Source organism: Hyperoodon ampullatus, assembly GCF_949752795.1.
Source record: "Hyperoodon ampullatus genome assembly, chromosome: 5".
NCBI lineage: Eukaryota > Metazoa > Chordata > Mammalia > Artiodactyla > Ziphiidae > Hyperoodon > Hyperoodon ampullatus.
In genome coordinates, this window is record NC_136918.1 from 17,414,314 (window position 1) to 17,440,163 (window position 25,850).

The 25,850-nt window shown below is 39.0% G+C and overlaps 1 protein-coding gene across 1 annotated transcript in view; it reads right to left on the reverse strand.

Annotated features, from left to right (window-relative positions):
* Positions 1–18,393, reverse strand: part of IGSF10 (immunoglobulin superfamily member 10) — a gene marked incomplete at its 3' end in the record, with an annotated part of 38,412 nt that extends 20,019 nt beyond the window's left edge. The window contains exons 1-4 of the mRNA XM_079704555.1: positions 18,330–18,393; positions 16,609–16,803; positions 15,068–15,197; positions 11,877–12,267 (exon numbers count right to left, since the gene is read on the reverse strand). Of these exons, the coding sequence (XP_079560681.1) occupies positions 11,877–12,267; positions 15,068–15,197; positions 16,609–16,802 (715 nt within the window). The 5' untranslated portion in view covers position 16,803; positions 18,330–18,393. The remainder of the gene's footprint in view (positions 1–11,876; positions 12,268–15,067; positions 15,198–16,608; positions 16,804–18,329) is intronic.
* Between the last annotated feature and the right edge of the window lie 7,457 nt (positions 18,394–25,850).

Genomic DNA, 25,850 nt, shown 5'->3' on the forward strand with positions numbered 1-25,850 from the left:
ACTGCTGCAGAGCAGAATAAAGAAAAAAGAATGAAAAGAACTGAGGACAGTCTCAGAGACCTCTGGGACAACATTAAACACACGAACATTCAAATTATAGGGGTTCCAGAAGAAGAAGAGAAAAAGAAAGGGACTGAGAAAATATTTGAAGAGATTATAGTTGAAAACTTCCCTAATATGGGAAAGGAAATAGTTAATCAAGTCCAGGAGGCACAGAGAGTCCCATACAGAATAAATCCAAGAAGAAATATGCCAAGACACATATTAATCAAACTGTCAAAAATTAAACACAAAGAAAACATATTAAAAGCAGCAAGGGAAAAACAACAAATAACACACAAGGGAATCCCCATCAGGTTAACAGCTGACCTTTCAGCAGAAACTTTACAAGCCAGAAGGGAGTGGCAGGACATATTTAAAGTGATGAAGGAGAAAAACCTGCAACCAAGATTACTCTACCCAGCAAGGATCTCATTCAGATTTGATGGAGAAATTAAAACCTTTACAGACAACCAAAGCTGAGAGAGTTCAGCACCACCAAACCAGCTTTACAACAAATGCTAAAGGAACTTCTCTAGGCAAGAAACACAACAGAAGGAAAAGACCTACAATAACGAACCCAAAACAATTAAGAAAATGGGAATAGGAACATATATATCAATAATTACCTCAAATGTAAATGGACTAAATGCTCCCACCAAAAGACGCAGATTGGCTGAATGGATACAAAAACAAGATCCATATATATGCTGTCTACAACAGACCCACCTCAGACCGAGAGACACATACAGATTGAAAGTAAGGGGATGGAAAAGATATTCCATGCAAATGGAAATCAAAAGAAAGCCGGAGTAGCAATTCTCATATCAGACAAAATAGACTTTAAAATAAAGACTATTAGAAGAGACAAAGAAAGACACTACATAATGATCAAGGGATCGATCCAAGAAAAAGATATAACAATTGTAAATATTTATGCACCCAACACAGGAGCACCTCAATACATAAGGCAAATACTAACAGCCATAAAAGGGGAAATCGACAGTAACACACTCAAATACTAACAGCCATAAAAGGGGAAATCGACAGTAACACACTCACAGTAGGGGACTTCAACACCCCACTTTCACCAATGGACAGATCATCCAAAATGAAAATAAATAAGGAAACACAAGCTTTAAATGATACATTAAACAAGATGGACTTAATTGATATTTATAGGACATTCCATCCAAAAGCAACAGAATACACATTCTTCTCAAGTGCTCATGGAACATTCTCCAGGATAGATCATATCTTGGGTCACAAATCAAGCCTTGGTAAATTTAAGAAAACTGAAATTGTATCAAGTATCTTTTCCGACCACAATGCTATGAGACTAGATATCCATTACAGGAAAAGATCTGTAAAAAACACAGACACATGGAGGCTAAACAATACACTACTTAATAACGAAGTGATCACTGAAGAAATCAAAGAGGAAATAAAAAAATACCTAGAAACAATTGACAGTGGAGACACAATGACCCAAAACCTATGGGATGCAGCAAAAGCAGTTCTAAGGGGGAAGTGTATAGCTATACAAGCCTACCTCAAGAAACAAGAAAAATCTCAAACAAACAATCTAACCTTACAACTAAAGGAACTAGAGAAAGAACAAACACAGGCCAAAGTTAGCAGAAGGAAAGAAATCATAAAGATTAGAGCAGAATTAAATGAAATAGAAACAAAGAAAACAATAGCAAAGATCAATAAAATTAAACGCTGGTTCTTTGAGACGATAAACAAAATTGATAAACCATTAGCCAGACTCATCAAGAAAAAGAGGGAGTGGACTCAAATCAATAAAATTAGAAATGAAAGAGGAGAAGTTACAACAGGCACTGCAGAAATACAAAGCGTCCTAAGAGACTACTGCAAGCAACTCTATGCCAATAAAATGGACAACCTGGAAGAAATGGACAAATTCTTAGACGGGTATAACCTTCCAAGACTGAACCAGGAAGAAATAGAAAATATGAAGAGGCCAATCACAAGTAATGAAATTGAAACTGTGATTTAAAATCTTCCAACAAACAAAAGTTCAGGACCAGATGGCTTCACAGGTGAATTCTATCAAACATTTAGAGAAGAGCTAACACCCATCCTTCTCAGACTCTTCCAAAATATTGCAGAGGAAGAAACACTCCCAAACTCATTCTATGAGGCCACCATCACCCTGATACCAAAACCAGACAAATATACTACAAAAAAAGAAAATTGCAGACCAAAATCACTGATGAATATAGATGCAAAAATCCTCAACAAAATACTAGCAAACAGAATCCAACAACACATTAAAAGTATCATACAGCATGATCAAGTGGGATTCATCCCAGGGATGCAAGGATTCTTCAATATACACAAATCAATCAATGTGATACACCATATTAACAAACTGAAGAATAAAAACCATATGATCATCTCAAAAGATGCAGAAAAAGCTTCTGACAAAATTCAACACCCATTTATGATAAAAAAAACTCTCCAGAAAGTGAGCATAGAGGGTCCTACCTCAACATAATAAAGGCCATATATGACAAATCCGCAGCAAACATCATCCTCAATGGTGAAAAACTGAAAGCATTTCCTCTAAGATCAGGAACAAGACAAGGATGTCCACTCTCACCACTACTATTCAACTTAGTTTTGGAAGTCCTAGCCACAGCTGGACTATCACCTGACACCAGTTAAAATGGGCATCATCAGAAAATCTACAAACAACAAATGCTGGAGAGGGTGTGGAGAAAAGGGAACCCTCTTGCACTGTTGGTGGGAATGTAAATTGATACAGCCACTATGGAGAACAGTATGGAGGTTCCTTAAAAATCTACAAATAGAACTACCATATGACCCAACAATCCCACTACTGGGCATATACCCAGAGAAAACCATAATTCAAAAAGACACATGCACCCCAATATTCATGGCAGCACTATTTACAATAGCCAGGTCATGGAAGCAACATAAATGCCCATCGACAGACAAATGCATAAAGAAGATGTGGTACATATATACAATGGAATATTACTCAGCCGTAAAAGCAATGAAATTGGGTCATTTGTAGAGACATGGATGGATCTAGAGACTGTCATACAGAGTGAAGTAAGTCAGAAAGAGAAAAACAAATATCGTACATTAACACATATATGTGGAACCTAGAAAAATGGTACAGATGAACCAGTTTGCAGGGCAGAAATTGAGACACAGATGTAGAGAACAAATGTATGGACACCAAGGGGGGAAGTGGTGGGGGTTGCGGGTGGTGGTATGATGAATTGGGAGATTGGGATTGACATGTATTCACTGATGTGTATAAAATGGATGACTAGTAAGAACCTGCTGTATAAAATAAATGAAATTCAATAATTCAAAAAAAGCAACACTAGTAAATAAATTAAAAAAAAAGATCAGAGCAGAAATAAATGAAATTGAAATGAAGAAAACAATAGAAAAGATCAATGGAACAAAGTCAGTTCTTTGAAAAGATAGACAAAAGTGATAAACCTTTAGCCAGACTCATCAAGAAAAAAAGGGAGAGGACTCAAATCAATAAAATTAGAAATGAAAAGTGAGAAATTACAATGGACACCCCAGAAATGCAAGGCTCCTAACAGACTACTATCAATACAAGCAACTCTATGCCAATAAAATGGACAACCTAGAAGAAATGGACAAATTCTTAGAAGGATACAATCTCCCAAGACTGAACCAGGAAGAAATAGAAAATATGAACAGACCAATCACAAGTAATGAAATTGAAGCTGTAATTTAAAAACTCCCAACAAACGGAAGTCCAGGACCAGATGGCTTCACAGGCAAATTCTATCAAACATTTAGAGAAGAGTTAACGCCCATCCTTTTCAAACTCTTCCAAAAACTCGCAGAGGAAGGAACACTCCCAAACTCATTCTATGAGGCCCCCATCACCCTGAATCATACAAGATACCACAAAAAAAGGAAAGAAAATTACAGACCCATATCACTGATGAACATAGATGCAAAAATCCTCAACAAAATACTAGCAAACCAAATCCTACAATACATTAAAAGGATCATACACCATGATCAAGTGGGATGTATCCCAGGGATGCATCCCAGGGATGCAAGGATTGTTTCAATATCTGCAAATCAATCAGTGTGATACATCACATTAACAAAATTGAAGAATAAAAACCATATGATCATCTCAATAGATTCAGAAAAAGCTTTTGACAAAATTGAACACCGATTTATGGTGAAAACTTTTTAGAAAGTGGGCATAGAGGGAACTTTCCTCAACATAATAAAGGCCATATATGACAAACCTACAGCCAACATCATACTCAATGGTGAAAAGCTGAAAGCATTTTCTCTAAGATCAGGAACAAGACAAGGATGTCCACTCTCGCCACTTTTACTCTACATAGTTTTGGAAGTCCTAGCCACGTCAATCAGAGAAGAAAAATAAATAAAAGGAATCCAAATTGGAAAAGTTAAAACTGTCACTGTTTGCTGATGGCTTGATACTATACATAGAAAATCCTAAAGGTGCTACCAGAAAACACTAGAGCTCATCAATGAATTCAGTAAAGTTGCAGGATACAAAATTAATACTCAGAAATCTGTTGCACTTCTATACACTAACAATGAAAAATCAGAAAGAAAAATTAAAGAAACAATTCAATTTACCATCACATCAAGAAGAATAAAATACCTAGGGATAAACCTACCTAAGGAGGCAAAAGAACTGTACTCCAAGAACTATAAGATGCTCATGAAAGAAATGGAAGATGGCACAAACAGATGGGAAAATATACCATGTTCTTGGATTGGAAGAATCAATACAGTAGGTCCCCTACATATGAATGAGTTCCATTCCAAGAGCGTGTTCATAAATCCAGTTCATAAGTCCAACGAAGTTAGCCTAGATACCCAACTGACACAATCAGCTTTATAGTACTGTACTGTAATAGGTTTATAATACTTTTCACCCAAATAACACATAAAAAACAAACAAACAAAAAATAAAACACTTTTAATCTTACAGTGCAGTACCTTGAAAAGCACAATAGTATAATACAACAGCTGGCATACAGGGGCTGGCATTGAGTGAACAGGCAAGAAGAATTACTGACTGGAGGAGGAAGAGGAGGTGGGAGATGGTAGAGCTGAAGGATCGTCAGCAATAGTATAGAGGGCAAGCTGCAATTGCACTCATGCTTGACATTGATAGCACAGGTTCTTGTTCCTTGCTGGATTCAATTCTATCTACCCTATTGAAAAACATGATCCAGTGATGTCTGGGTAGTAGCTCTTGTTTTCTCATCATAGATGATAATGGTAGCACTGGATTGCATCCTGAATGGCTGCTGCAACATTCATGTACCATTCTACATTCAGATCCTGTGCCTCAAAAACTAACAGTGCCTCCTCAAATAAATAAAACCCCCTTGCCATCTCCTGCACTGTGAATCTCTTTGGTTCTTCAGTTACTTCTTCTTTCTCTTGTCTCTCTTCATCCTTTCTCTGGTCCTCCAATTCCATCAGGCCTTCAACGCACGTTCAAATCTTTGAAAGTTCACAACTTGAAGGTTCGTATGTAGGAGACTTACTCTATTGTCAAAATGACTATACTACCCAAGCCAATCTATGGATTCAATGCAATCCACATTAAATTACAATCCCTATTAAATTACCAATGGCATTTTTCACAGAACTAGAACAAAAAAAGTTTAAAGTTTGTATGGAGACACAAAAGACTCCAAATAGCCAAAGCAATCTTGAGGAAGAAAAACAGAGCTGGAGGAATCAGGATCCCTGACTTCAGACTATACTGCAAAGCCACAGTCATCAAAACAGTATGGTACTGGCACAGAACATAAAAATATACATCAATGGAACAGGATAGAAAGCCCAGAAATAAACCCATGCACCTGTGGTCAATTAATCTATGACAAAGGAGGCAAGACTATACAATGGAGAAAAGACAGTCTCTTCAAAAAAATGGTTCTGGAAAACCTGGACAGCTACATGTAAAATAATGAAATTAGAACACTCTCTAACACCATACACAAAAATAAAGTGGATTAAAGACCTAAACATAAGAGTAGGTACTATAAAACTCAATAGAGGAAAACATAGGCAGAACACTCTTTGACATAAATCGCAGCAATATCTTTTTGGATCCATCTCCTAGAGTAATGAAAATAAAAACAAAAATAAACAAATGGGACCTAATTAACTCAAAAGCTTTTGCACAGCAAAGGAAACCATAAACAAAAAGACAACCCACAGAATGAGAGAAAATATTTGCAAATGATGAGACTGATAAGGGGTTAATCTTTACAAAATTAACAAACAGCTCATGTAGCTCAATAACAAAAAAAACAAACCCAATAAAACAAAAAATGGGCTGAAGACCTAAATAGATATTTCCCCAAAGAAGACATATAGATGGCCAAGAGGCACATGAAAAGATGCTCAATGTTGCTAATTATTAGAGAAATGCAAATCAAAACTACAATGAGATATCACCTCACACCAGTCAGAATGGGCATCATCAAAAAGTCTACAAACAATAAATGCCTGTAGCTTCCCTGGTGGCACAGTGGTTGAGAGTCTGCCTGACAATGCAGGGGACACGGGTTTGTGCCCTGGTCCAGGAAGATCCCACATGCCGCTGAGCGGCTGGGCCCGTGAGCCATGGCCGGTGAGCCTGCGCATCCAGAGCCTGTGCTCCACAACGGGAGAGGCCACAACAGTGAGAGGCCCGTGTACCGCAAAAAATTAAATGAATGAATGAATGAATAAATGTTGGAGAGGGTGTGAAGAAAAGGGAACACTCCTACGTTGTTGGTGGGAATATAAATTGGTACAGTCACTATGGAAAACAGTATGGAGGTTCCTTAAAAAACTAAAAATAGAGCTACCATATGATCCAGCAATCCCACTCCCAGGCATATATCCAGAGAAAACTATGGTTAGTAAGGATACATGCACCCCAATGTTCATTACAATAGGCAAGACATGGAAGCAACCTAAATATCCATTGATAGATGAATGGATAAAGAATATGTGGTACATATATACAATGGAATAATACTCAGCCATTGAAAAGAATGAAATAATGCCATTTGCAGCAAGATGGATGTACATGGAGAGTATAATACTAAGTGAAGTAAGTCAGACAGAGAAAGACAAATATGTTCTCATTTATATGCAGAATCTAAAAAAATGATACAAATGAACTTATTTACAAAACAGAAACAGACTCACATACATAGAAAACAAACTTATGGTTACCAAAGCTGAAAGGTGGGGTGGAGAGATAAATTGGGAGTTTGGGATTGACATATACATATACTGTATATAAACTACATAACCAACAAGGACCTACTGTGTAGCACAGGGAACTATGCTGAATATTCTGTAATAACCTAAATGGGAAAATAATTTGAAAAAGAATAGGTATATGTATACATATAACTGAATCACTTTGCTCTACACTTGAAACTAACACAACATTGTAAAACAACTATACCCCAATTTAAAAAAAGACCATAGGTGGCTGGTGGACTCATTTGTATTCACCATCCAAATGGCTATTTAATTGATAAAATCTTAACAAAAACTGAATACTATGTTCTAGGCACTTTCTAGGGGATAGAGACAGGTAAATTAGACATAGGAAAGGCAACACACCTTCCTAGTAGGGATGAGTGCTGAGCAGCTTGTGGCTGGGAGCCCTTCAGGCAGAAAAGTGCTCCATACAGGGAAGGAGCAGGTATGAGGTGGTAAAACTGTGCGGTGTGTCTGGGATGAGAGCTGGAAAAGAAGGAGAAGAGGCTGAGAGCCAGCAAGGAGCGTGCTGGGAAGACCTGGCATGATGGGCCAACGAGCTTGGGCTTTGTTCCCTAGGCCAGGGTAGCAAACTTTTTATGTAAAGGGCCAGACAGTGAAGGTTTTATGTTTTGTGGACCAGAGGTCTCTGGCAAAATGGCTCGACTATGCCACCATGGCACCAAAGCAGCCATAGATGATATGTAAAGAACTGGGCATGACTGTGTTCCAATAAAACTCTACTGATGAAAGCTTGTACAGGGCTGGAATTGGCCTGTGGTCTGTAGTTTGGCAATTCCCGGGCTCTATTAGGTCATTTAAAAAATTCTTTAGTATGTAAAATAACTGGATATCTAACAGTCAGTGGCATACTCTACCTGATGAAATGTTAGCTGCTAACCATATATATTAGCCTGATTTTATTATCAGAGCATGTAACTAGCAAAATGGCAAGTAGGTTTAACACTTTGTAGGAACTGAGCACAGAATCACTTCTCCCTATGGGCAAAATCTTATTTCTTCTTTCACTTCTACCTTTCTCAGATGAGTTTCCCCATTTGCTCACCATCCTCTCCCTGTAGTCCAGCTAGCAACCGCATGAAAGTTCTTTCTCATTCCTCATTCTCCTTTATCTCTCCATAACATTAGAAACTATTGGGAAAACCCCGCTCAGTCCCTACTGCCTGTTAGGTGTCTGTGAAGCTACTTTCAGGTGTGGTCACCTCATAATTCAATTTCTCATTCCCCAGACATGAAACACCATGAGCACTTCCTAGTTGGGTTCCCATTTCACCCCCCTTCCCCAGGTCCATCCTCTCCACTGCTCACAGATTGGCCATCCCTAAAAAGCATTTCATTGGGAAACACTGCATTCAAATCTTCCACTGTAAAATCTCCCTTTTGTCGATAGGATAAAATAAAAAAATTTAGTCTGGCATACAGCACTCCCCACAGTTGGGTTCAAAACAGTCTATAAATAATAAATGCTAGAGAGGGTGAAGAGAAAAGGGAACCCTCCTACACTGTTGTAATTGGTGCAGCCAGTATGGAAAACATACTGGAGATTCCTTAAAAAAACTTAAAACAGTTACCATATGATCCAGCAATCCCACTCCTGGGCATATATCTGGAGAAAACTCTAATTCAAAAAGGTACGTGGGGCTTCCCTGGTGGCGCAGTGGTTGAGAGTCCGCCTGCCAATGCAGGGGACACGGGTTCGTGCCCCGGTCTGGGAAGATCCCACATGCCGCAGAGTAGTTGGGCCTGTGAGCCATGGCCTCTGAGCCTGCACATCTGGAGCCTGAGCTCCACAACGGGAGAGGCCACAACAGTGAGAGGCCCACGTACCGCAAAAAAAAAAAAAAAAAGACAACAAAAAGGTACGTGAACCCCAGTGTTCATAGCAGCACTTTTTACAATAGCCAAGACATGTCCGTTGACAGATGAATGGATAAAGAAGATGTGGTAAATATATATACACAATGGAATATTATTCAGCCATAAGAAAGAATGAAATAATGCCATTTGCAACAACATGGATGGACCTAGAGATTATACTAAGCAAAGTAACTCAGAGAAAGACAAATACCATATGATATCATTTATATGTGGATAATCTAAAATATAACACAAATGAACTTATTTACAAAACAGAAGCAGACCCACAGACTTAGAAAACAAACATATGGTTACCAAAGAGGAAAGGGGGTATATAAATTAGGCGTTTGGGATTAACAGATACAATACTACATATAAAATTATCAACAATGTCCTACCGTATAGCACAAGGAACAATATTCAATATCTTGTAATAAACTCTAATAGAAAAGAATATGAAAAAGGATATATATATACACACACGTGTGTGTGTGTGTACATATATATATACATATATATATATATAACTGAATCACTTTGCTGTACACCAGAAACTAACACAACAAATCAACTCTACTTCAATTAAAAAAGACCAAAATACCTTGCCAGTCTCTACTGACTCCATGCCAGGCAAATTGGGCTGTTCACTGCCCTCTTCATGAGACTTATCCTATCTGTTTTTATGTACAAAGCAGTTTCTCCATCCCAAATACGTTATAGAAAAAGGTCTGGACTTTTCAGTTTCTACTTTCTAGCTGTGTGAGCTGGGTGGCAATGAAAATCATGTAATACTTCACGTTTGTTGAGTGCTTACTTTGCATCATATGTTGTGCTAAGCACTTTATATGTATTATTTTAATTATTTTTTCCAATTATTATTATCCATATGTCACAGGTGAGAAAACTGATGCATAAAAGAGTCTAAATGACTAGCTCAAGATACCCAGTTTTTCTAAGCCTCAGTTTCTTCATTTGTAAATTGAGGATTATTGTGAGGATTAAATAGAAAGCATCGAGCACAATGTCAAACACAAAATGAGTATATGTTACCTTTCTGCTCACTCCCTATTATTCCTTCCTGTCCTTTCGGTATACCTTTTGTGCCCCAGCACAATTTTCCTCCATTTTAGTCAAGGCAGAAGTAACTTACTGACTCTGGCTCCTATAGAACTAAATCTTCAATATAAGCATTTTGATGTTTTTCATCCATAGCCTTATTATCTTTTTATGTGTTCATCGTACTTACCTACAAGACTGCAAACTCTAGAAGAGCAAAGGTGGTGCCTATTGGCCTAAAGTAGTTCACTTTTTGACTAATTATATTGACTGACTACATATATATACATACATATATACATACGATTGTGTATCTATATATATATACACACTATATATATATACACACACACCACAATACATATATTTCACCACAGCAACTTCAAATTTTCCCACTTTTCTCAAGCTTCCGACCTTGACCCCTTCCTAGCACCCTCCTCAGCCACCTCTCCTACAACGTCACAAAGAAGGAAAAGCCATCAGATAAGAACTTTCTTACTCTCCTCCACTAGACCCAGGAACTTGCCTCTGTGCCAATCTAGTCCTTCTCCTACCTCCTAAGGAAAATCCCTCCCCTATGGCTGGGACTTTTGCCCTCCAGTCATCTCAGGGGACTTGCTCCATTGATGATCTGCTCCTTCTGCAATGTTGCTACCTTCTCCTGCTCAACAATCTCGTCTCACCTTAAGCATGCTCAGGTCTCTCTGATGCTCAGAGTCCTGAGTGATGGCACATTTCTATCTAGCGGCCACCATTCCTCCCTCGCCTCAAGCCAAACCTCTCCAGAGTCAACTGTGGCCCTGACTCCCACTCCCCCCTGCACAGCAATCCAGCTCTCATCGATCTTTCCAAAGTAACCAACCACCCCTTTGATGCCAAAATCAATGGGACTCCTTTCAGTCATTACCTAAGGACTTGATTAACTGAAATGATTCATCAGATTTTAACAATAGTGCAATTAGTTGTTTGTCCATTTTCCCCAACAAGAATGTAAGCTCCATGAAGGCAGGGACCTTAATCAGTTCTGTTCACTTTTGGATCCCTATGTTCTCTCTGGCCTCTTGTACATAATAAGTTTACAATAACTACTCAGTGATTGAATGGATCTTGCCCACTTCTTGGTAAATTCTACTTTCCCCATCAAAGCATGTTTTACACTCTGATTGTCCGCTTATCTGTATCACACCAGAAGTGTAGTTAGAGCAGAGACAGTGCTCTTGGTAGTTGCATCACTGGGCACAGGGCCTTGAATAGAACTCCAAAACATACGTATTGATCGAATGACTGAAGGGAAGATAAGAAGAGGGAAGGGCTTTTATGCCTTGTGGTAAGTAGGGAAGAGTAACACACAATACATTCTTATTTCCCAATCTTGCTAAAAGCCAGGAGTGATGATTGGATAGTTGACCGGAATTGATGAAAGATTATTCATTAATGAATTAAGAGAGTTCATTCTCATTGAATTATTAAGCTTTCATTTTCTTTCCAGCTAAATTACCTTGGCACTCCCTACTTACTGGTGAAACACCTCCAGGCAGATTTCTTCTATTGAATTAGGACAAAGAAAGAAACAGTCCACGTACCTGGCTTCTCCCGTATCCAGTCAGACAACCATTTCAAATGACAATCACAGGTCCAGGGATTCCCATGAAGATAAAGGCTTTCCAGATCAGGCATATAGGTGACCATCTCTTGAGGGATGGAGCTCAGAAAGTTATCAGACAAGTATAGGTACTTAATGAAAGATGTTTTAAATATCCGGAGGTAGCACAAGGAGACAAATGTATCTGGGTGAAGCTTAGTGAGCTGGTTCCCTTCCAAGTGCACCAGTCGGAGAGAGGTGAGTCCATAAAAAACCTCTGGGTTTATAAACTCGATATTGTTGTGGTCCATATGCAACCGTGTCAAGCTCCTGAGACCATAGAAAGTGTCCTTCTGAAGTTTTCGAACTTTGTTATAGCTCATTTTTAAGACCTAAGAGTAAAAAGAACACACTTATTTTGTCAAAGGAATTATCACAAAAAGGAAAATCATATCCATAATAAAACATACGTTGAGATTAATCCAATGCAGTGTGTGTACCTTGTTTGGATCCTAATTCAAACAAACCAGTTGCAAATCAAGTATGAGAACATCAGGGAAATTAGAATATTCATGAACAGTTTATGATATTGAGGAATTACTGCTATAATTTTAAGGTATAATACTGATATTATGGTTCATTTTAAAAGATTCCATAACTTTGACATATATATTGAAGTACTTATAGATGAAACATGATATCTCAGATCTGTTTCAAAACAATGCAATGAAGTAGAAAAATAGTGGGTGGAGATACAGGTGAAACAAGATCTGTTATGTGTTGATAACTACTGAAGCTGGGTGATGCTGCATTGGGGATCATTATATTATTCTATTTTTGTATATGGTATAGTTTTTAAAAAACGTATTATGGAAATTTTCAACCATATATAAAAGTATCTTGACATTTCAAGTAAACTTAAGATTTCTTGAACCTGAATTTTTCATAAGAAATATGATTTTATCTTTCACATTTAAAATGGCTTTGGACTTCCCTGGTGGCGCAGTGGTTAAGAATCCACCTGCCAATGCAGCAGACATAGGTTCAATTCCTGGTCCGGGAAGATCCCATATGCTACGGAGCAACTAAGCCCGTGCGCCACAACTACTGAACCTGTGCTCTAGAGCCCGTGAGCCACAACTACTGAAGCCCATGCACCTAGAGCCCATGCTCTGCAGTAAGAGAAGCCACCGCAATGAGAAGCCTGAGCACCACTACAAAGACCCAACGCAGCCAAAAATAAATAAATTTAAAAATAAATAAATAAAATGGTTTTACTGAGATATAATTCACATGCCATAAAAATCCACCTTTCTATTTATTTTTTTAAAAGATTTCTTTTTGATGTGGACCATTTTTAAAGTCTTTATTGAATTTGTTACAATGTTGCTTCTGTTTTTTTGTCTTGGTTTTTTGGCCACAAGGCATGTGGGCTCTTAGCTCCCTGACCAAGGATCAAACCCGCAACACCCCCTGCATTGCAAGGTGAAGTCTTAACCACTGGACCACCAGAGAAGTCCCCCAAATCCACCTTTTTAAACCGTACAATTCAGTGGCTTTTAGTATATTCACAAGGTTGTGCAACCATCTCCACTATCTAATTTTAGTACATTTTCATCACCCCAAAATAAAAACTGATACCCATTAGCAGTCATTCCCTGCCTCCTCCTAGCCCTAGAAAACCACTAATTTACTTTGTTTCTGTGGATTTGCCTATTGTCAACATTTTAAATAATGGATGATATAATACGTGGTCTTTTGTGTCTGGCTTTTTCCAATTAGCATAATATTTCCAAGACCCACCCCTGTTGTAGCACGTATCAGTCCTTCATGCCTTCTTATTACTGAGTTGTATTCCACTGTATACATGTAATATATTTTGTTTATCCATTTATGAGTCAATGGACATTTGGGTGTTTTTTATTTTTTAGCTATTGTGAGTAATATGATTTTTAATTGATTTTGAATTGAAATTAAAAGTTTTTCAATATTTCAATAGTGTGTGGGTATTCTCCAATTCCTTCTCCAGTTACCACCTGAGCACGCTCCTTCTCCCAGAAAGAAAAGAAAAAGAAATGCTAGCTAAAACAATGATTTATCATCATATTTTCCTAATTTGACCTAATCTGTCATCTCTGTTGAGAATGTTTTTCTGGAATGCCAAGTTTCCTAATAAGCAAAGAAAATTGAAATTGACAACATGGAACAGCTTTGCCCCAAATATTATCAAACTCAGTGTTCATCAATATCTCTGGAAAACCTGGTCAACAAAACAAATATGTGTGAATTCCATGAACGAAATGTATTCCATCTAATCCTCTGAAGATATATATTCCAAATAAAGCCTGATTAAGCCAAACCAACAGAATCACATATCTAGACTTAAATCTATGGTTTTACAGAGGCTTAGTGTGATGTGAAAAGGCTCACACTGCACACTGGCATTTTATCTTTTCTAAGGATAGAACTGACTTTATTTTATTGCACTGTATCTCTTCTATGAGGAGCTTCAGGAAACATTTTTATTTTCTAATTTAAAATCAGATGTGGTTGTACTTTTCCTGAACAGTAGTTTTATTTTTTAATTTACTGAAAACTTGAGTTAGCTTCTCAAAAGCCTCAAGTCCTACTTAAAGCAGACATACTGATCTTTATGCCTGCAGTTCCCTGCATTCCCTTTGTTCTTGTTCCTAAGATTTCTTCTACCTTTTGCTTTCTTTCCTACTGGAGTGGTAATTCTTACAATATTCGATGCATTTTTGGAAGTCCCCGTAACTGTAAAAAAGTTTTTGAGTAAGGCAGTGCGTAAGTAAAGTGAAACTTAAAAGTATATTGCTCTATAGAAAGCTAACTTCTATGTAAAGACAGCAATTAATTTTAGAAACTACATTCAATTCCCAGATGAACATGACTAGAAGTGGCCTTTTAGGATTAAATTTTAAAGGTTTAGTAATCCTTGGGCATTGATAATTTTTTTCTTTCTATGAACCTGAGGTATGAGAAAATCAGAATTTTCTTATTATTCTAATTTCCACATACAGTTGCATTTAAAAAGAAATCAGTTATTTGACATTTTCCCTGGATGTCTACATCTAATTTACAGAGTGTTGATTTGGGGGTTCTCTAGGAACAGGTAGCTTTTGGAGGCACATCTCACCTCATTAACCTGCCCCTCCCCCACATCAGTCTCACCTGCAAGGCCTGCAAATCTGAGAAGGTCTTAGGAAGGATTGTGTGAATGCCATTGCTGTGTAGCATTAGTAACTCCAACTTGTTTAGGCCAGAAAAATCCGTTTCTGTCAATCTAACCAAACTGTTGTACCTGAAATAAAAACATCATTCTAGGCATAAGCTAAGTCTGTCAACTAAAGTTCAAATGTCAAAGCAAAACCCAACAAACACACACATAGAACTGAATTTCACTCCCCGCCCCCCTTTTTATTTCTCGTGCTCTAAGGAGATAATCCAATGCTTGAAATATTGTTGAAATTCATCAGATGCCACAGAAGGTCAGCCCCTCCAACCCAGCCCTTGCAGTCTCAGTTACAATCATCTTACTCAGATTCCTGGAAAACGCCACATGCCTTCTCATTTTCAAACCTTTGTACATATGCTGTTCCTGCAGGTTGGAATGCCTTTGGCTCTAGCCCTATTTGTGAACACTGTTAAGACCCAGCCCATTCTCTAATAACATGGCCCCCTTGTTCTCCCAGGTGTAATTCATCATTATGAAGTAGTGGTTAAGAAACCTGGGCTCTGAAGCCAAATGTTTTGGGTACGATTATCAACTCAGGTACCTGGGAGCAGGGCTGACCCTGGGTTAAATCAGTAACCTTTCTGTGCCTCAGTTTCCTTATCTATAAAATGCAAATAATAGAACCTACTTCAAACGGGTTATGAGGATTAAATGAATGCATACATGAAGAGTGCTTAGCTCAATACCAGGACACAATGTTAGCTATTATTATTAGTGATTGTTCCCAAGGCACTTCGTATGCTCTATTATAGTTCTTATTAAATTGTACTAATTATACAACTGTCTTCTCCCTTTAACTATGGTTTCTAGAAATGAATAATATATCTTGTTCATCATTGTATCCCTGGTACCATCATTGTGTTTGGCCCATAGTAGGCGCCCACTAATGTCAAATAAATGATGTTAAGTCTGCTTGTATGTGCATTCACACACACAGCTTTTCATCGACTTTTAAAATACAGTTGCCTTTTAGCAGATTTAATTTACGCATTTTTAAAGCCTTTTAAATAAGTCAGTTTCTATGGAGAAAAAATCCAAGGGCCTTAAGAAACGATCTAGTTGAGTTTTCATATATATATCTTTTATGTATAAGAGGACGCTTCCAGTTGTCCCGTTACCTCTTACTGATATAATGCTAATTCTTAACAAGAGCTATATTATTATCCAGCAAAAATGTAGCCAGAATGAAGCTTTTCTATAATCATGGGACTCTCAGCCTACCATGAGTGACTATGGGCCTCTCAGCCTACCAAGAGTGACTACGGGTTCTAGAAGAACTTTCTCTTAGTAAAAGTTTAACAGAAAAAAACATTTTATTGCCCCAGCAAGCTTAAGATCCTCATGTACTCATTTCAGAAGAGAAATATTGTTAAAAGAATTGTGGTTAATCTCCCAAAGTCACAAGTGTTTTGAGGACAAGTCACCAGTGTAATCAATCCCTCCTTGAGAAGGAAGCAAGACAAGGGCCCCTGCGCACCCTAGATTGATACGTTCCACGTTGGGCGGGATGCTGTGTGGGATGGAGGTCAGGTACCGAAACGTGCAGTGCACCTCTGTAGACACGTAACAGGCACAGCGGCGAGGACAGGCCCTGCCCCCGGGGAAGACCACCAGACAGACTGCAGCGAAGGAGACCAGTAAGCTGGTGCTTCCCATGCTTTTCACCTTCATCCTGAAAAAACATCATACCTCGGAGTTATAAATATGGTTTGAGCAAAGTTCCAGTAGACCACACACAGTAACTGGTAATCCGGGAGACCTTCCTAAAAGGTCGTAAGGGGCCAATTTCATTCACAACTTTTATGGTAAAGCTTACTCTTTACAAAGCCATAGTGTATGCTGGCCTCATATGGACCCTTGTGATCAAGCAGGATACTTATTGTTGTGAAATTCCTTTACAGCTTTTCACTTCTTAATGAAAAGCAGCAATCCCTATTACTTAGAGATTCATTAAAAAAGGAAAGTGGAAACCATAATGGAGATATTGTGACAACTGAAGTACATAAAGCTTAGTTTCCTGTTTATGCTTTAGTTTTTTAGACTTTAAAAAACTGATTATAAAACTAATACCTGTGCAACAGAAAATTTAGACGCTGTAAAGAAGTAGAAAAAAGAAAATAAAATTACTTATACTTCCCACCACCCAGATATAATCAATAACATTTTGCTGTACTCCTTCCAGGCTTTTACATATTGGGTCGTATGTTACTGCATATATATGATCAAATGAAATTTCATAACACATTTTTATCATTGAACATATGTTTGATTTTTCATTTTATTAAACCTCCTTCAAAACCATTTTTAAGAGCTGTAATAATCCACTGAAAGGATGAATAAATCTCTTTCTAACACGTCCTCAAGTTCTTGACAAAAAAGACACATTGTACCTGTCACTGCCAAATGATGACCGTAAGTAATCGTAACTGACCGGCTGAGAGGGCTTGAGCCTTGCACCTGCGCCGCAGTGGGCCACGCTGACCCCTCGCAGGCATTATGCTGTCTGCTTTTGCTCTGCTTAGAACATTCCTCTGCCTCTCTTCTTGGTCCCTTCTGCTCCTCGTCCTCACGTCTGCCATGGGGGTGGGGGCGCATAACCAGGGAAGAAATATGCTCAGCTTGTTGGAAAAATGGTATCTGTTACCCACATGTGGGTCAAGCCCAAGGATCCAAACCTCGTTTTTGCCTGAAATTCAGAATATACAAAGATTGTAATAACATCTTTATTATGCTTCTCTAAGAAAAGTGACCTTCATAGAATGGTTTCTTTTAGATTCTACCAGCAACCATCCTTTAGCTATAAACCACATTTAAAATAACATGAATGCTGAATTGCTTGTATCTCCATATAGATAGAAAGATAATGGAATTATTAGAATATGGCCCCAATTAAAATTTACTATAGGATTAATCACATGACAAATTTTGTCACTGTAACCATCTGGTTACAAACATTTTAAATAAATGTTGTATGATTGGAGACAGCATTTCCACCTTCTTATCATTAGGTAAGCAAAGAAAGGAATAATAGGATGAAGCTAGTTCTCTCATCCAGCTAGAAAAATAGAAGTTACGGGTATGCCCCCTTGAGAGTGATTGAAAAGAGAATCAAAAGTCTAAAAGAACACGTGGATAGTGGATTCCCACAAACTTGAACCTGAAAATGTATATAATGAAATAGATAGAAATTGACAATACCTGAGCTCTTCTGTCCTGGTCCTAAATGCTCTCCTGACACAGGCAGAGACTGAAAATCTTCCCAAGAAATGGAAGATCGTATCCAAACCTGAGTAAGGAAAAGTTCTCTGCTCCAAAGTGAAGCCAGTGGCTTGGTCTTTCTGGCTTGCAGCTCAGGGGTATTACTCTGGAGAGAGACCTGGAGGCACCCCGCAGCCGCAGCTAGATAACCGGAGCTCACGTGAATCAGCAGCGTGCCTTTATAACTGTTGCTACAGAAACAGGAAGCAAAGTGGAGCTTTTAAAATGTCCTTTCTCCTCCCTCAACGGTGTGCTTAAATTCCCCCTAAAGTTGTCATTTAAATATATGTATTAATATCGCTCCCTTTTGCCCCCAAGTCCCAGCAGCTTCTCCTCCCTTATCCTTTTTGGGCAAATCTGTCATAAGCGCCCACAATAAGGGTCTCCACCTACTGGTGAATCTTTGCTCAGACTTTGTCTTTTGCTTGGCATCAGTCACCGAAGACACGACCTTCTCCTGTTTGCTCTAATCCTCCTCCCTCTTTGGCGCGCGCTCTGCTGGCCCTGCCCTGGCTCGGGCCCCAGGACTAGCTGCATTCCCACGCCAAGCCCCCTCTCCGCTGCCCCTGGCCCGGGCATGGGTCCTGTCCCCTTCCCCGGGAAGGACTGCCAGAGCCGCTCACCTCTCTGCCCAGGTGACCAATGGGCTCCCGCCGCCAGCGTGTCCTGGGTTCAGCTGCCCGGGGCGCAGGGACCGCCCAGAGCTGAGAGAGGGAAGGCGAGGCGGGGCGACGTTGATTTATGTGTCTGAGGACTGCGCCGAGGCTCCATCGCACGCGGATTATAAACGACCACTAGACTCCTCTTTATTTTTCAGAACGCGCGGATCTCTGCTCGCCTTCTGTCTTGTTTCCTCCTCTTTCTCTAATTTCCTGGATTTCTCAGGCGCGTCCTGGCTGGTGGGCAGGTCAGTTTCAGCCGCGGGACCTTTACTCCCACGCTTACCTCCTCCACCTGTTGACAGGTGGTGGGTAAATCTTTTGGTTTAAGGACTTGCTTGAATCACCACAAGCTGTTCTCAATTCTGAGGTTCATCAAAGTGCTGTCTGAAGGCTGAGAGGTAGCCATGATAACCTATGATACCTGCAGTTCGAATTTTCTGTTTGACCCAACCGGAGAAAGCTCTCCTGTGCGCGGGATTACCAGAGCCCTGGGTTAAATACGTTTTTCTTTTCTTTTTTTTTTTCTGTTTGAGTTGCGTCCCCGCCTCTCATCTCCACCCGCGCCATCCATGAAAATAGCCTCCAGAATCGCCCCTAGCAACTCAGACCTCATTTAATAGTGCCTGCATTGGAGACAGGGCTCCCAGTCTCTTGACTCATAAACGCTTAGTATAACTAAAATGACCCTTTTCACTTTAGTTACACTGCATTTAAACTTTTGATGAAAATTTGAAATGAACGTTTTTGAGCAGTGATTCTCAGCGTGTGGTTCTGGGCTTAGCAGCATCAGCGTTATCCTGGACCTTGTTAAAAAACACAAGTTCTGGGCCTCCCTGGTGGCGCAGTGGTTGAGAGTCCGCCTGCCGATGCAGGGGATACGGGTTCGTGCCCCGGTCTGGGAGGATCCCATATGCCGCGGAGCGGCTGGGCCCGTGAGCCATGGCTGCTGAGCCTGCGCATCCGGAGCCTGTGCTCCGCAACGGGAGAGGCCACAACAGTGAGAGGCCCGCATACCACAAAAAAAAAAAAAAAAAAAAAAAAAAAAAAAACACAAGTTCTCAGGCTCCATCCCAGACCCACAGAATCAGAAACTGCAGGGATGAGGCCTGGCGTCTGTGTGTTAACAAGCCTTCCAGATGATTCCCATGCAGCAAATTTTGAGGATTGCTAGTTTAAGGAAATAACTTCTTATAAGGACAATGGGGCTTACCCTGTGGCAATACTACTATAAGCATTTTACAAATATTGATTCATTTAAACCTCACCCAAAACACGAAAAAACCTAAAAGGAAAATGCTTGTGTCATTTTCATTTTACAGGTTAGGCACATCAAGGTAAGTGACTCACCACGGGTCATTGCCAGCTTGTAAGTAGAGAAGCCGAAGTTGATTCAAACCCAGGCACCTGGCTCTCCAGCCAGACTGTTTAGCCACAAAGCTGCAGCTGCCTCACTCAGCCAGACATCGGGAATGTCCCGTATCCAGTAGCTAAACATTCAAGTGATTTATAGTTAGTAATAAGTGAGTCAGTGACCATGGTCGAATTCTAGAATCAGGGACTCAGAAGTAACTCTAGAAGTATGTGTGATGTGAACATCGTCTTTAGTTCTGCAGAGCTGACAAGGTTCTTTAAGTTAAAAATTCACATGTGATCTCTAGACTTAGAAGCTTGCTTGGGAAATACGGCATATTTGTGGATTCTTTGCATCCACAGTTTTTCTTCCAAAGCTCCTTGGTGACCAACCTCATGGCTTCATACTCGTCTGTCAGTTTCTAACCAAGGTCTGGACTCCCAGACCCTTGCTAGGATGAATCACAGAAAGATGACCGTAGCATGTTATGCTCCTTTTTTTCCCCAGGATGGTTACATGGGGTCATTTTTTTTGCTGTCAGTTTCAAAAAGAACTCCTGTTAGGAAGGTTTGCTTGTTTTAAGGGTTTTAATGAGAGATATTTCTAGAACTGCTTTGTGTCAGAGTTCTCCCTGTATTTTCTACTTTTTATTTAATCTGCCAGAATTATTAGAAACTTGAAAGGCATGTTGGGACTAATTCTAGTTCAACTTGCCCTATTTAATAATAATAATAGTAATAATAATCATTGCTATTGTAGTCAGAGCATATACGTGACAGAAGCTTTATATGTGTTGCTTAATTCTCGGACATATTCTTATGAGGTAGACATTAAAATTATAAACATTTTCAGGTGATACTCAGAAATAATTAAGAGCCAGAATACAATACTGAATTACTTTTAAACCTCTCAGGCCCCTGTTCTTAAGCCCTACCTTTCCCAGCCTCCTCCACTTCTGTTTACATTTGCACTGTTGTAAAATTTGGAGGCTCCACAGCATGTCAAGGATTAAAGTTTGACCAGTCTCCTTTCTAACCATACTTAATAATGCAATTTGTTTCTATAGATTCTTACAGTGTACAAATCACTTTCATGTTTGAATATGGCTACATTTAATGTTTCCAAGAAATAAGTAAAACTCAATGATAATAACTCTATTTTATAGAAGCAGCAGCTGAGGTTGACTATGTATATGAATTGCCAAACTCACATCTGGAGTTGACCTGAACTCCTAACCCTGTGCTTCCTGGACTAAACTGTGTTTCACCTACGTCTTCAGGATGGTTTGCCATTTTCATTACCTCTCACTATAGTTTACCTAATATTTTTCTTTAAATCACTCCTCCCTTCTTTTTTCTAAGTCTTTCCCTAAACAATAATATCAGTAAATTCACAGGTTTGATATTTTTTTCTAGTAAACATGACAATAAATATACATCTTTTTGGGCTTCCCTGGTGGCGTAGTGGTTGAGAGTCTGCCTGCCGAAGCAGGGGACACGGGTTCGTGCCCCGGTCCGGGAAGATCCCACATGCTGCGGAGCGGCTGGGCCGGTGAGCCATGGCCGCTGAGCCTGCGCGTCCGGAGCCTGTGCTCCGCAACGGGGGAGGCCACAACAGTGAGAGGCCTGCGTACTGCAAAAAAAACAAAACAAAACAAACAAACAAACAACATATATATATATACACACACACATCTTTTTGGTATTCATTTCACCCCTAAGTCAGAGCAATTAACACCAACAAATCCAGTCTAAGATTTTACATCATATATCACCTGACAATCATAACAATTCAGGTTTTGTTGTTGTTGTTGTTGTTGTCTGGCCACTCCCTGTGGCTCACGGGATCTCAGTTCCCTGACCAGGGATTGAACCCCAGGCCATGGCAGTGAAAGTCTGGAATCCTAACCATTAGGGCACCAGGGAACTGCTGAGCTCATGTATTTTGAAACTCACTCATATGCATATCAACGATAAACAAATGCTAAAATTGTTACATATCTATTAATCAGGACCGATCATTACTAGCTCCCAGCCCCACAATTTTCTTATTAATTGATTAACCAAACAATCAAGTCACCTGCTTAGTGAATACAACAGCAGTGAAGTAGACCTAAAATCCTGGTCACTTTTTTTTGTTTTTGAAGTTACAGCCTACTGGTGCAAGTGATAAGTGCCACGAAGAGAAATAGTGCAGAAAAAGGATATCAAAATCAGTCAGTATCAGCCCTGATCCAATACAATTGCATCTCAGCCAACGGAAGTCAAGCTGCAGATCCTAAGGCACTTATTTTTCAATGAACAATTAATATTCCACACTCTTAACCCTTTAGTCATTCAGAATGCTATGTATAGGTACAATTCTGGAAGATTTAGAGACATTTTGAAGCCAATGCATAGTTCTCTTATGAGTTCATAGGCTCCAGATTATAGGAAATAGACAAACTACTTAGGAGGCAATTGTAATAGTACAGCCTCAAAATGACAAGCTAAGTTAGTGGTTTTGAGAGTAAAGAAAGATGTTAGGTAGAAGAGGCATGTAGGAACCAGAATTGTTAAGAATGTATTTGGGGAATAAAGGAGAAATAAAAGAGAAATGATGCATGAATCTTAACATTTTTCGTCAATGACTCCCAAGGATCCTGGGAAAAATAGGGCAGAAGCAGATAAAAGTGAGAACCCCACATAGATGCAGACCTAAGAAAAGATCAAGGCAGAAGAAGCACTATAATAACCAAGTATCCACAGCTGTCAAGACTTTAAGAGATGTCTAGAGGTTACCCTTGCTGACTGTAACATTGTACACTGGTCCCTGTAAATGCTACATGTTGCTTTTCTAACAGGTACTGTATCAAAGGTCATCATTGGTGGATATTTACAGAATTCGTCATGATTTCTTAAGTATGGGCAGGAGATACATCTAAGGATTCTCAGATCTATGAGATGAAATCTTAGAGGTTGTCCAAAGGTGAATGTCCTATGTGTGAAAAGGGGATGGTACCATGTGGTAGTAGTAAAATGTTGGTAGAATTTCATGAGCATTTTCTAAGAGCAAACAGAGTGTGAGCTAGTACATAGGGAAAACTCAAGGGCACTATAGTCAACCACACTAACAACCCTAGAAGTTGATTTTCGAGGAGGAACAACTTCGAGGTGGTTTCTGAGGTCAGCCACTGGGAAGAGGAGTGAGGAATCCAAAACTATAATTATGGGTAGATCATACACAATGTCTAGTTAAGCCATTGGCCACTGTATGAAGCTTTCCATAACACTGAGGTATTCTGAGGTACTGAGTTTTGGAGTAGGGATACTTTTGTTGTCCTGACACACATGGCAGGAATTTTGGAAGGGGTGAGTTCTAGAGAATCACATCCTTGTCAGATGATGCCTTGAAAAATTATTTTTTTTAAGCCAACAACTACACTACTTACATTCTTGTTTTTTTTCTTTAAATAGAACTTTATTGGAATATAATTGCTTCACAATATTGTGTTAGTTTCTATTGTACACCAAAGTGAATCAGCCATATGCATACATATGTCCCCATATCCCCTCCCTCTTGAGTCTCCCACCTTTCCTATCCCACCCCTCTAGGTGGTCACAAAGCACCAAGCTGATCCCCTGTGCTATGCGGCTGCTTTCCACTAGTCATTTTACATTCGGTAGTGTATATATGTCAATGCTACTCTCACTTCACCCCAGCTTCCCCCTCTCACCCTGTGTCCTCAAGTCCATTCTCTATGTCTACATCTTTATTCCCGCCCTGCAACTAGGTTCATCAGTACCATTTTTTTTTAGATTCCATATATATGTATTAGCATACGGTATTTGTTTTTCTCTTTCTGACTTACTTCACTCTGTATGACAAACTGTAGGTCTATCCACTTCACTCCAAATAACTCAGTTTTGTTTCTTTTTATGGCTGAGTAATATTCCATTGTATATATGTGCCACATCTTCTCTATCCATTCATCTGTTGATGGACATTTAGGTTGGTTCCATGTCCTGGCTATTTTGTAAATTACACGCTTACATTCTTATCTCTCCCTTCTACTGTTCTCTTAGCTCAGTTTGAGTCTTTGACTTAATTCTATGTTTTATTAGAAACTTGCCCTTTCTTCACAGATAACAAATGCAATATTTTCCAGATCCAGTCTCTCTGATGATAGGGAAAAGTAATAAAGCCATATGCCTGTGTATACATACACACACACACACACACACACACACACACACACACACACAGCTGCATTTTCAAGTACTTTACAGCATTAAACATAGATAGGATAAGTGGAGTTTCTTAGCAGTGCAGTGTCGTAGAATTTTAGGATTTGTTTTACATATATCATAATAACAAAAAAATAGAAGTTTTCCTTTTTATTCTTCATTGTTATTTTAAGTCACTGAACATAGTTGTAAAGTATATTAGACATTCTCTTGGAATAAGCTACAGACATGTTAGGACATTATGAAAGAACAAAGATTTATGTGGAAAGATTCAATAAAGATTCCAAAGACCACAATCATCACACAGAAATTACTCTGTCTTTTCACTTCTCCTAATAGAAGTTTTAATTAACACACTCTGAGAACAGCCATGGAACAATGCAGAGGAAAGTCTATGGTTTTACAGCAGGGTCAGAAAACTTTTTCTGCAAAGGGCAAGTAGTGAATATGTTAGGTTTTATGAGTTATAGGATTTCTATCACAAGTACTCAATCCTGTCATTGTAGTGAAAGCAACCACAGACAATATATAAAAGAATGAGCATGGTTGTGTTCCAATAAAATTTTATTTATAACCACTGAAAATTAAATTTCATATAATTTTAATACATATAATAATATATCAAAATACTATTATTTTGATTTTGTTTCGATCATTTAAAAATATTAAAAAAAATTCCTAACTTACACACCATACAGAAAAAGGCAGTGGATTGGATCTGACCATAGTTTGCCTACTTTTGCTTTAGAGTTAAGCATTCCCACTGGGTCCTTTGTGGTGGAGATGTGATCTGAACACTGGCATTCAGTGTCACATGTGATCTAACATATCAAATACAAAAGGGAAGAGTTTGAGGGTTTTCTTTCACTTCAAAGTCTAGGATTGAATGGCCAAACATACTTTAAGAGATTTATCTTCAGCAGTCAAAAGTCACTTTCTGGATGGATCATAACTGTTTTGTAATTTGGAGTTTCTTCATGCAATATTCTGTGATAATCTTGCCCGAACACAGCAGTGACATATGCCAGCATGGTCAAGATTTTGACATAGTGCTTAAATGAGGCCTAACTAAACAGATAATTTAAAACTCTGCAGTTCACAAGAAAATGCCCCTTTTCTTCTTGGAATTCTATATTTAGGAAAGGGAGAACTTACTTCTGACCATTATAAGAAGACAATCAAATTCCAGTGCTCCATAAGAATAAACCATTTTGAGACTCTG